Source organism: Dufourea novaeangliae, unplaced genomic scaffold, assembly GCF_001272555.1.
Source record: "Dufourea novaeangliae isolate 0120121106 unplaced genomic scaffold, ASM127255v1 scaffold175, whole genome shotgun sequence".
Taxonomy (NCBI): domain Eukaryota; kingdom Metazoa; phylum Arthropoda; class Insecta; order Hymenoptera; family Halictidae; genus Dufourea; species Dufourea novaeangliae.
The window spans coordinates 416,341-427,813 of NW_015374053.1; the positions used below are offsets into that span (position 1 = coordinate 416,341).

The 11,473-nt window shown below is 43.0% G+C and overlaps 2 protein-coding genes across 4 annotated transcripts; both read left to right on the forward strand.

The window, feature by feature from the left end:
* Positions 1 to 2,455: 2,455 nt before the first annotated feature.
* On the forward strand, positions 2,456 to 4,692 carry LOC107189954 (basic helix-loop-helix transcription factor scleraxis-like). Of its 2 annotated transcripts, none has more exons than XM_015578652.1 (3): positions 2,456 to 2,698; positions 3,634 to 3,943; positions 4,557 to 4,692. In XM_015578652.1, exons 1-3 carry the CDS (start codon positions 2,622 to 2,624, stop codon positions 4,662 to 4,664), a joined length of 495 nt encoding a protein of 164 aa, XP_015434138.1. In that variant the 5' UTR covers positions 2,456 to 2,621; the 3' UTR covers positions 4,665 to 4,692. The 2 variants fall into 2 exon arrangements, with proteins under 2 accessions (XP_015434138.1, XP_015434139.1); XM_015578653.1 differs by having other exon boundaries at positions 3,688 to 3,943.
* A 634-nt stretch (positions 4,693 to 5,326) lies between these two features.
* LOC107189908 (atrophin-1-like) lies at positions 5,327 to 11,446 on the forward strand. Of its 2 annotated transcripts, XM_015578592.1 has the most exons (8): positions 5,327 to 5,355; positions 5,924 to 6,112; positions 6,764 to 7,048; positions 7,242 to 7,377; positions 7,447 to 7,566; positions 7,643 to 7,743; positions 8,893 to 9,312; positions 9,895 to 11,446. In XM_015578592.1, exons 2-8 carry the CDS (start codon positions 6,110 to 6,112, stop codon positions 11,416 to 11,418), a joined length of 2,589 nt encoding a protein of 862 aa, XP_015434078.1. In that variant the 5' UTR covers positions 5,327 to 5,355; positions 5,924 to 6,109; the 3' UTR covers positions 11,419 to 11,446. The 2 variants fall into 2 exon arrangements, with proteins under 2 accessions (XP_015434078.1, XP_015434077.1); XM_015578591.1 differs by lacking the exons at positions 5,327 to 5,355; positions 5,924 to 6,112 and adding an exon at positions 6,645 to 6,680.
* Positions 11,447 to 11,473: the final 27 nt, after the last annotated feature.

Here is an 11,473-nt window from a genome sequence, read left to right on the forward strand (position 1 = left end):
TTTTTTTTTTTTTTTTCATTTTTTTTTTATTAGTAATTTCGTGCTTGTGCTAGAGAATTGACTCTTCTCTCGGTTAGGTTGACATCTTTCTTCAATTTGGGTACGGTAGATCGACGAAATACGAGTCGTGTTCTTCGTAGTAAAAGAATTAATTTTTATAATTTTGTGTAGATTAACTTCCGGACGTATTTAGGGCCAGCGTCCGTGTTTTCGTAACGATCCGCGGACGGGCTCGTCGACCTTCCGTGTTCTAGTATAATATAAATATATAATGTAAGAATGTAACTTAAGTTTTAATTGTATTATTGTAATTTTCTCTGTGTCGAATCGATTTGTATATTTTCTATATATGTATCCTTTTAAGAACTTTTATCCTTGAAGACCACGAGCGTTTGATACTAGTTGGGGGGGGGATCGAACGGCTGCTGATGATTAGTACTAAAAGAAACAACAAAAAAATAAACACACACATATACAAAACTTTGTAACAAAATGACCAAAGTTTCAAAAGAGAGAAGTTTATAGAAAAACGGTATGATGTTTTGGGAACGCGCATAATCCTCTTCCGTGGTCGGTGCGTTCCGCTGAATTTTTCACAGAAACATACGGAACTGTGTTTGGTTTGGTGCAGGCGCTGGAAAATTAATGCGTGAACGTTTTTTTCTTTCCCCCGCGGAACAAAGTAAAATACTTTTTATTCTCCGACGACCATTCGAACGTGTAAATTTTCCCGCGCTAATACAATTAATTCAATGTAATCTAGTTATTTAACTAAGTAAATATTTCATAGAGGCGTCCAGTTTTTATCCGTTACGTTTCTACTCCTTTTTTTTTCTTTCGTTCTTCAATTCTTTTCATTCTGCAACCTCCTTCGTAGGTAGCGTTTGAAGCGATTCTTAGCATGACCAACCCGACACGTATGGTTTTTATATAACATATATCGTGGAGAGAGAGGGCCAACGGGAATCGGAATTAAATTCGATCTCTTGAGTCGTGTCTGCTTGCACTTAAACACAAGGCTGTTCTATATTTTACTTATATAATACACGAAATATCTGTAAAGGACATTTACACATTTTCGTCGCTGTAACGGAAATTACAAGCAGACCTCTATCAATCTGTACTCGACCCGATGGAATATGAGGGGGGGGGGGGGGGGAAAAAATACGCATCAAAAAAAAAAAAATGACGAGAGAGAAACCGTTTGTGTAATCGGAACATTGAATCATTGTATAATTTCTTACCACCAGATTGCCTGTCACTGAATTCCCTGGACAGAAAATAAATGCCTGTCTTATAAAAGACTATCTTTGCGTGTCATCTTGTCAACTGAACGGAAAACTGCGTGTGTAACGGCCATCCGAATTCTGTAGAGAAGAACAGTCACGATATTGGAGGCGGCATTGGAACTGCCCTAATTAGTTTTACACATGGAATTTGTTTTCCTCGTTCTTCCTGTCGGCGCACGTGTTTTTGTTGACCGTAATGTGAAACCCAGCTTCCAGCCACTTTACGTGGGAGTCATCGCAGCCAACCGCACAAGCGCATTCTACTACAGTGGTTGGGCAGGAAGCATTAAGTGTTTCGTTGACCACACTATTATCGGGAAGTTACAGTTCCTGGCTATATTGATATGACCGTTTAAAAATTTTGATAGAAAAACAAACCGTTTTACTATTAAATGGACAAAGAATGTGTAGGGTAAACCAAAAGAAGACACGTGGAAAATTATATTTTCTTCAGCTGTCGTACACAGTATATGATCAATGATATTCAATTCTGAATTCACTAGATCTACTGAGAACACTCGAAACATGAAAAAATTGAAATTTATAACAAAAACATGGATCAGCAAAACACATCCTAAGGCTTTCCGTGAAATTGTACGGACCTTGTACACAAATGTGACCACCAGGTCCGAAAGGATTGCAAATCTAATATACAGTAAATCCCTGATGATTGTTCAAAGGCTGTTCGGCATTGAACATTAAATATTTCATAAACTAATGGCCGTATGGGCCTGAAACAAATATCATTGGCACTAGAATTCTAAGCTCTATCGTGTTAAACCTCATTAAAAAATCAGTGTTACACCTGGGGGGGGGGCGAAGACTCATCGAGGATTTACTGTACATTGAGCCTCTTAATCCTTAAGCTACCACCCCCAACTTTTCTCCCGTTCCGTTATTTTTACACGATTAAATGCGTTCTATCTCTCATGTATTTCCCCGTGATTCCTGTTTGTCATGTGTTATTGTCCATTAACTTGTTCTTCTGTTTTTCACTGCACAGCAAAATGCGCGCACATCGTCGCTGCAACTATGCTCCGTGTTCGACCCTGTGATCGGATCGGATGTACGTGCAGTTCACATGTGTGTGGGGTATTTGGGGTAACAGGAGGGGGCGGGGTTAACGCGCACAGTGCCCGGGGGGCAAGAGGGAATCCTGGAGGAAACGGAGGAAACCGCAGAGAGTCAGTGGCTTAGTCATTCATAAATAAGCCGCCGGTGCGGTCGGAGCACAGCGCCCGCGGCTACTTTCAAGTTAATCAACGTTGTGTAACGATTCACCGATAACGGGGCGGGTGGGCGCGCGCGTAGCGACGCGTGTGTGTGTGCAGCATGGCTGCACGAAAGAAAGAGGAGCCGTCGAAACAGCGGTATCAAGCGAACGCACGCGAAAGGGACCGCACTCATAGGTGATAATTACTTTTTTACTTTTTGTTCCTTTTTGTTTGTAGGGTAAACGCACCAATGAATGAACACTTGAGAGATTGTTAGTAATTAATACTATTAAAGTCGTATTTTAAATGATGATAATAATTGGCACGTGAAAATTAGTTTTTTTTCATTTGTAACTATTAAAGTTGTATTTTAAATGATGATTGGCGAGTGAAAATTAGATTTTTTATTGTTTATACCTTTTTGTAACGTATAGATTTCAGTTTTTAGAATTGGAAAAATTTAAATAATTAAATTGAAAAGAAAAAACATAGATTCCACCAGTGATGGAACTATCTCCCCCTCTGATTTTTATGGAACTTCGTATGTTTGTTAAGCAGTCAAAAATAAGGGATACGTATTTTTTTTATCGGCTGAGACGCGACTTTAAGGGGTGAAACCACCCCTCGAAGTTTCGACCCGGAAGTACTATCTCGAAAACCAGAGGAATTATATCTGATCATTTACATATTTTCGTAACTTAATGTACTCTTTGTTCATATATTCTATATATATATAATGTTCATTCACTCGTACGTGTTCAGCTACTGGTGCATCCACCCCATTCATGAAACTGAATTACGTTTAAAATACCACGAACGCGCACTATCAAACGGCAACCTCCGGTCCGTACTGGTTCGCGCGTTTATTCTTCAATCTACTAATTCATTTCCAATAAAATCGTTACGGAAGCATTATACAACGTGTATAAATAATAGTCGTACAGACAGTAGAAAAATTAGTCCGTAACGAAGCTCGTACACTGCTCAAAAAAAAAAAAAAAAAAATGAACGGATCGTTATTAAATGAATTAATGATGTTATTATTGAATTAAATGAATTCTGAGCAGCGTACGAGCCACGAACATTATACGCACCGAGTATAGTGGAAAATTGTGAATATCCTTTTGGAGGGTAAGGAGCACGAACAGCTACAAGACTGAGGAAACCCAATCTTCCCTGTGCAGTGTGAACACGGCGTTCAGCACCTTGAGAACATTAATACCGACGGAACCCGCGGATAGGAAATTATCGAAAATCGAGACACTGCGATTAGCCAGCAGTTACATCAGCCATTTAGGGGCCGTCCTCGTCGCGGGGTCTATAGATCAACCCTGTTTACGCGTTGAGGACACGGACGGTGTTTATGGGGCGAGCGATTGGGCCGATTCGCAAGCACGACCGCAAGTTTGCACTTTTTGCCTCGCTATGCACAAGAAATACGTAAGTGTGTCTCATGTTCCAGGAAATAACTAGGTGCGATACTGTGTGTAAACTCTTAACACAAGAACTACCGAATCCGTCGAAACGACAAATTTCTTATTTTACTGTTACTGAAATTGTAATGATTTATTTATCTATTTACACTGGTAGGTAATAACCCTTTGGTGTACAGATTACAGAGAAAAAAGTCATTTTGGTGTACAGAAAGAATGGACGTTATTGGTTTAGTATTTGAATAAGAGATCGCTTAAATTCACAAGGTGTGTCCGCAAATATCAAGGTTGAGTATAGGTGTTGGATATTATACAGTGACGGTTAATATTTTTGGCAGAATTTTTGCTGACTTTTAATTTACTACACATTCTATGTTATGCTATATGTATTAGTACATAGTAGTATATAAATTAGTACACATTCAATTTAGGTAGTTCTAGTGTTAAACAAGAAAGGAGAATTTCATGCTTTTCCTTTGATTATTTTCTCGATGAAAGTTACTCTATACCAGTGTTGTTTCCTTTCTTTTTTTATCGTTTATACACAAATACGAATCATTTGGTATTTTGCCGTGTGTGTGTGTGTGTGCGTGTGTTGCCATTTCCTTATTTATTTTCAGAGCTGGAACATCGCCTCCAAAGTGATTTCGGATTATCGAAGCCCTGAGGGATCACCTTATGTTTTTCCGACAAGTTCGACGACGTATTTCGATTTAAGCAATCTGTAAATCCTCTACACTCTGTATATATAAAATAATTCTCTGTACATTTCCTGTATATACATATGTATGTTTAATAAATGTTTACGTTCGTACACATGTATCAACCGTATATATGCATGATTTTTATAGTTTCAGTTGTGTCGGGGTCGACCAGTGAATTTACAACGTTGGATAAAATATTCTGCTCGAATTTTATTTTCGCCCACAAAAAAAAAAGTATCTAAATGAAAGCCTACGTTCACGTGTATTTATCTTCTGTCATTTTTCTCGTAACATTCGAACATCGAATGGCCGTAAAATGATGAGTACAACCGTACTCAGAATAGCGAAATAATATTTCATCGTTAATAATATATTCTAACCGAGACCGATGTGTCTCTGTGGCGAAATAAAAATTAATCTTTTCAATTATCGATTATATTCGCAACAACGAATTAGAGAGGAGAAAAAAATTAATTTATTGATGGTATCGATAAAACGATAGACGTTGCGATGACCAGTGCAGTACGGCGGCGAATGTTTCAGTCTTTCGAAGTCAACAATGCTGTGAGGAAGCTCATTTTCGTTTTTCCCTCCGTTCTCGTTCGTCGTTACAATTTCAGTGTTTTTATTCGATTATCCATTGCGAGATAGCCCATAAGTAATCATGCTCGCCGCCGAGAGGTTGTTCCACGTATCTCTCTATAGCCGGAATTAGGTAAGCTTTCCAGAACAAAAAGAAACATTTCTCATGCGAACCATAGTAACCACGACTAATCACCGCCATTGTGACAAAACGGGGAATTCAAGACTCTCGGTATCTTTTGAACACACGTAAGCTGTTAAGCACCAATTAGAAATATCAGCGTGACAGCATTATTCCATTAATAAATACACATTGTAAAGCTATATCAGGTAATCGCTTGTCTACGTATCCATCAATCTTCCTGCACATCCTATATTAAAAAATAAGTTTCCCTAGTGTAGGGCAAAAGCAAATTTAAACGTCGTGTTCGCGCTTGAGAAAATTCGGTACTACGCAGCTGATACATTATGTTCGTTTAAAAAGGGTACCGATATAATTGTTATATTTCGTTCAGTTCGCATTACATGTTAAAATAAAAGAGTCCCAAAGATTTCCGTCTTTACTGTGACATGTCGACGAATGATTGTACGTGGGCTTTAACGCCTGTGGAACAGTAGGACGGTATCGAGAATTTAAAATCGGGAAAATTAGCGCCCTGAACGGCGCGTATGACCGCCATCTTGTAAAAGTGTCTCTGTAGTGTTTGGAGGTTTAGCGAGAAGGAACAGCAGCTTTGCCGGAGGCTGGAAGTCCTTTTGGAGTGGTTGCAACGGTCCTTGGCAGTCCCTGGGCACCCAGGTGACCTCGTGCGAGGCCAGGGTACCTTCAAGCTGCTAGGACAACCCGACGGCCAGGAAACACATTTACACGCCCGACTCTCGCGAAGATGGTGAGCACTCTCTTGCACGTACATTTTCCATTTAACCCTCTGTGAAATTTGTATTTCCATCGAGACAACGTAATTTCTCGTCGACACGACGTTTCGTACGCGCTACTTCGAGCTGGGAAACGTTGTCCCCACGAGACGTTCACGAAACTTTAACCTGTATCGATGCCTCGTATTCTCGGTGTGTCGGAAAGACAGCTCTCACTTGTCAATATTTTTGTTAGGTTGGTGTATGCAAGGTGTCGTTTTGCTTGGGGTTTGATAACACGAGTCAAACGACATTTATTTGTGAATCGTTGTTACACATATTCCGTGGCAAGATGTTTCTTGCAATGTACGCGGGTATTAGTTCGAAGAAAGATTTACTGTTTGCTGTGACTGTTTTTTTTCTTTGTTATTTTACAATATAAGTAATAGTACGGCAGTGTTAGCAGTGACTGAAGCAATAACGTGTAGCAACATGTAGAGGCATATGTGGATGAAATAATAGATCAAAGAATTAGTATTGAATATTAACAAATATTAGAAAGGTTTTATCATGACAAATGTGCCGGTCATTTGTATTTACTTGGTCTGTACAAGCTTCATTTTTTGGATTGTTGTATTTGTATTGAATGCTCAGCAGTATTGGTTAATGTTAGTCGTATTGTTTAGAGTTCGGCATCGACTGGTGGAACTGAGGGCTCTAGTCCAGCCTCTAGCCCTGCCTCGGCTACAAGTCTCACAATGGCTGCTCCAAAGTATGGTACGCTGGTACCAAACCGCATCTTTGTAGGCGGTATCTCCGCGAATACCAGTGTAGAAGAACTTGCTCAACTTTTTTCCTCCTATGGCAACGTAAAGGCTACAAAAATAATTGCAGATCGCGCGGGGGTTTCCAAAGGTTATGGATTTGTTACATTTGAAACCGAAGAAGAAGCTAAAAGACTTCAACAAGAGGTTTGTAACTTGTTAGGAATATTAAACCCTTCGACCTGACGGACGTACAGCGTATGTTCGTACGGAGCTACGAATCTTAATGTTTTTCTTTAATACAAAAAGCTCAATTTCTAAGGTCGGAGAGGTTAAATCTGCATTTTTGCTGGAAAGGTAAACAGACACCGTATTGTTAATATTATTGTTTCCGTTGTAGTCTGAATGCATTGTCTTGAGAGAGAGAAAATTAAACATCGCGCCAGCGATTAAGAAGCAACCATTTAATAGATCTTTTGATGGTGGTTCTGGATCTCCACCCTCTGTGCCTACTAGTACTTACTATTATCCGAGCGGTTGGTATAAATTTCTTCAGAATTATAACGATTTTAATGTATTCTTATTCTGGTACCATCCAATTTCAGGAATGGGGCTTGCGTATCAAAATGGGATGGCATTTTACAACACATCAGCTCCTGCGCCAACGACACAAATTGCTCCGCCAACCGATCCGGCAGCACTTTATCAGACCACAGGCGTGTTTGGTAAACTATATAGAAAATTCTGTCAGTATTCTGATAAACTGTAAGCTATATTAAAAATGGAAATTCGAACGATTAGGACCCCAAGCAGCCGGTCATCAAACTTTTGCGCCTGTGATGTATCCGTGTCCTGCTCCGTCTCTCTACATGCCGCAGCAGTATCCGTATTCACCTATCCCTGTAAGTAAAACGTGAAATAAGTATTGTATTGGAATCTCTATCTCCGACACTCTCCCCCACCCCTTTAATCTTGGGTCCCACGTACATCTTACCATATGATTTGTCTACGGGTATAGCTTGTATTTATATTAAACGGTAAATCGGTTGCGGTTTGACAGACAAATGGTTTGATGGGAGAAGCCATACCACCGGCGTTTCTACCCAACCCTCAGCAAATGCCTACTTACGTCCTTCTCGACGCTATACAGTATTGAGGTCTAAAGGTACATGGTCTATGCTAAACGACTAGCATGCAGCACATCATCCTTGTGCGTTTTCTTTGTCAGTCTTTTGCATGGCCTACCGATGCATGCGCATCTCACTTTCTTTCATAATCCATTACTTCTGATTAATAGCTCCTCATATGTGTTTTATGCACAAGTTTGTACATTCTACACGTTCCATCCACACTCATCGAATACGTGTATATATATATAGATATGTACATATCTTATGCTTATATCAACCAGAGTTTTTATTTATTAGAGAACGAAAAATATTGTTTTTCGACAGCACGTGTGTCTCTCACAGTGCAATGTTTCTGTTACATTCGTTCGCATTATTATTTTCTAGCAGCATTTCTGTGTCGCCTCATAGCAGAGAATACGAACTAGCGTATTCGCATGAAAACACATTAGACGCTGTGCATAATCACACAAATCCCCTTGGAAGTTATTCGATCTCTTTTTAGTCGCGCAATAGTTCTGTCTGACAAAACATTTATTATAGACCAAACACGCACGTATGTATATTAATCGTTACACGTGTATACTTGTACGATAGGCATGCGCATAAAGATTAAAAGTCGAGTCAAGGTAAAGTATATAATGTCCGAGCGTGTATCGGGAACTACCGACTTTCATAGCATGTACATACGTTCACCTTAGTACTTGAAAACCGAGATTGATCTCTAATCCGACAGAAGCGAATAGCAAAAGAAAGAATCGCGCTTAGAGGGAATCTCGTTGGTGATATCCTGAGAGAGCCTTTGGTTGCATAAATTAGACTTATACACACACTGTTCCATTTTACATTTTTATTTTTTTGTTCGACCGATCACGCCCAGGGGAACAGACACGTCTGACCGTAGAATTACTTTTTTCTGTGCAGTACGAGACGTATTATGCAGCAGGGGCAGCCGCTGCCGGCGCTCCCCAGTACTTGTACCCGACCAGCGGTTCGCAGAGCAACACCAGCGGCGGTAACAACAATTCCGGAAGCGGCAACAACGGCACAGGGGCATCCAGTCCACAGACAGGACCGCCACAGCCGCTTCCCTCGTTACCACCGCCGCCGCCCACGCATTTTTACGCCCCTGCTGCCCCGCCGCCGCATCATCATCAACCAGTACCTGCCGGTCCACCGCCGCAGCAGGTCGATCATCTTTACTATCCGTTCGCGGCCGGCCACCATCAACCACCGCCACAGCACGCGCCCATGGGAATGACCGATCAGCAGTTGTTGCTTTACCCAGCGGACACCTCGTGCCAGCAAACGTCCTCGTCCGACGGTCAGACCGTTCCCCAGGAGGTAAGTCAACCTGTGTACATGTGTGACCAGTTTTCATTTGATGGGGACACTATAGATTTTCAGACGTCGTTATCTCCTCGAAACAAATCTTAATTTTCTTGATTTCGCCACTGACGAGGTATAGGAGTGGAAATTTCATCCAATGTATTTTTACGGCCCACTTTTCTAGGGTTGCGTGACCCCATTTCCATTTTAGTGTCACCACTCACCGCAAATTCACCGTTCTCATCACGTAGAGGTCGCTAAAATTACAGGCTTTTTAAGGTGTCGGTGCACTACAGTTTAGGTGGGCCAAAGGGGGATGAAAAGTCTATTTTTATACATCGTCGGTGATCTCGCCCTCGATACTGGGCAGGTTATACACACGCTTTATTGTTTTTTCCTTCGCTATATACGGCTTCCATTGTTTTCCTCTTCAAAAAACCTATGTTACCGATTCAAAGATACACAAGGTGTTTTCGATGGTCAGTCGTGCGACACGTGTAAAGAGAGACGACGTTGTTCGACGGTACTCTCCGTTCGGTTACACGAGTACTCTATTAGAAAGGCAATATCAAACATATGTGTGCAATGAACTCGTAGGATTCACGTTCGACATCGAGCCACTCGGAGCAACCGCACGGTGACACACAACCTGGCACAGGGTCAGCGACACCTTTGGTCTCCTTAATGCCCGTGAAATTCCCAATGTCTGGTCGTTACGGGAACTACCATCCGATCGCAATACACGCCGCGAACATGTACAATTCACAGTCTTGTCTGAACGAGACCGAGGACTGCGGGACGGCGAATCAGATGCAGTGCCGGGCGATCGTTTACCATCCGGCGGCGGTTTATATTCCACACGCGCACACAACGCCGCAGTATCACAACGCCACAGGTGGCGCTAGCTTGTTACCGACACCTGCCTCTGTCTCGCAGCAGATATACGACGCGTCTAGCAAAAGTCCGAGTTACAGTTCGGCCCGTGAATACACGAAATCGGGTCCTGCGAACGGGCATAATCAGACCGGTTACACGAAAGCGTCATCGACCCAGAGCCACGGGTTCGCGTTGTCGCATCAGGCCGCGACGTTCGTTAAAGCACAAAATCTCGGTAACACGCAATACAAGCAGCACACCAACATGGAGACGGGTTACAAGTACACATCGGCCGCGATGGCGACTCGATTCTCGATGCCACACAATCGACGAACGGCTGGCGGTACGACCGTGGGCTCACCGGCTTGTTACCTGACGCAAAAGACCGACGGCTACGGTCCACAAAGCCAGACTGGCGTGCAGAGGTCCGTTAATTACCCGTCGAACGTCCAATCGTACACTCCCGGTTACGCGAGCTCGCAATCGAAAATGTACACGAGCTTCGAGTACGCGAACGGCGGCCGTAGAAATAATCACTCGACGGACCAGTATTTCGACAACAACACTGCGGTCCGATCGAGCAATTATTCCGCACGGAAGAACAGCTATCGCAGCAACAACGGTCAAACCGAGGGGAATGTATCTAGCGGTCGATCTAACGAGAATTACAATAATCCAATCGAGGGGGAGGGTAATAACGGTTCCCAGGGTGTACATCAGGTGGTCACCGGTGAGACCAGTGGTAATAATACGGAGAAGCCGGTTAGCCCACCACCAGCCCCGTATTCTCCCATGACACGACCGCTTCCTACTTTGTCACCGCCCACCTCCTCCCAGGTCTCGACGTTCTGTGCCCCGGCGCAAAACCGTTATCAGCCATCCTTAGCCCCGTCCCAGCACCAGCAACAGCAGTCCAGCCAGCAACGACGATACAGCATCGCTCCATCGACGACATTGTCGACGGGTGGTCGGAAGCCAGCAGAGAAATACACCAGTTCCGGGTCGACGCAGAGCAGCAGCAGCAGTTCGATACTCAGGCAGAACAAGTACAAGGTGAACGGGATCATGCAGACGGGCGGTAAGGTGTCTGAAGACAGTCTTGGTGGCGCTGGTGACGCTCCGCCAGGGGTCGGAAGAATGCCGATCACGCCACCTGGGACACCGAGGGCTCATCCAGGACATCCAGCGGGGGATCAGAATCAGCTGAGCGACACGTGCCATCAGATGCAAGCGCTGACCCTTTGAGAACGCTTCCCCCATCCCCCCTTCCCCCCACACCCCCGATATTTGCGTTCGCTGG

Bases quoted from the DNA above. Each gene is read 5' to 3' on its own strand.
- LOC107189908 (XM_015578591.1), top strand. From the start codon at position 6,648: ATGACAAATGTGCCGGTCATTTGTATTTACTTG. The intron at 6,681-6,763 runs GTCTGTACAAGC...CGTATTGTTTAG, and splicing joins CGGTCATTTGTATTTACTTG to AGTTCGGCATCGACTGGTGG. The intron at 7,378-7,446 runs GTTGGTATAAAT...ATCCAATTTCAG, and splicing joins TACTTACTATTATCCGAGCG to GAATGGGGCTTGCGTATCAA.
- LOC107189954 (XM_015578652.1), top strand. From the start codon at position 2,622: ATGGCTGCACGAAAGAAAGAGGAGCCGTCGAAACAGCGGTATCAAGCG. The intron at 2,699-3,633 runs GTGATAATTACT...ATCCTTTTGGAG, and splicing joins GAAAGGGACCGCACTCATAG to GGTAAGGAGCACGAACAGCT. The intron at 3,944-4,556 runs GTAAGTGTGTCT...ATTTATTTTCAG, and splicing joins TCGCTATGCACAAGAAATAC to AGCTGGAACATCGCCTCCAA.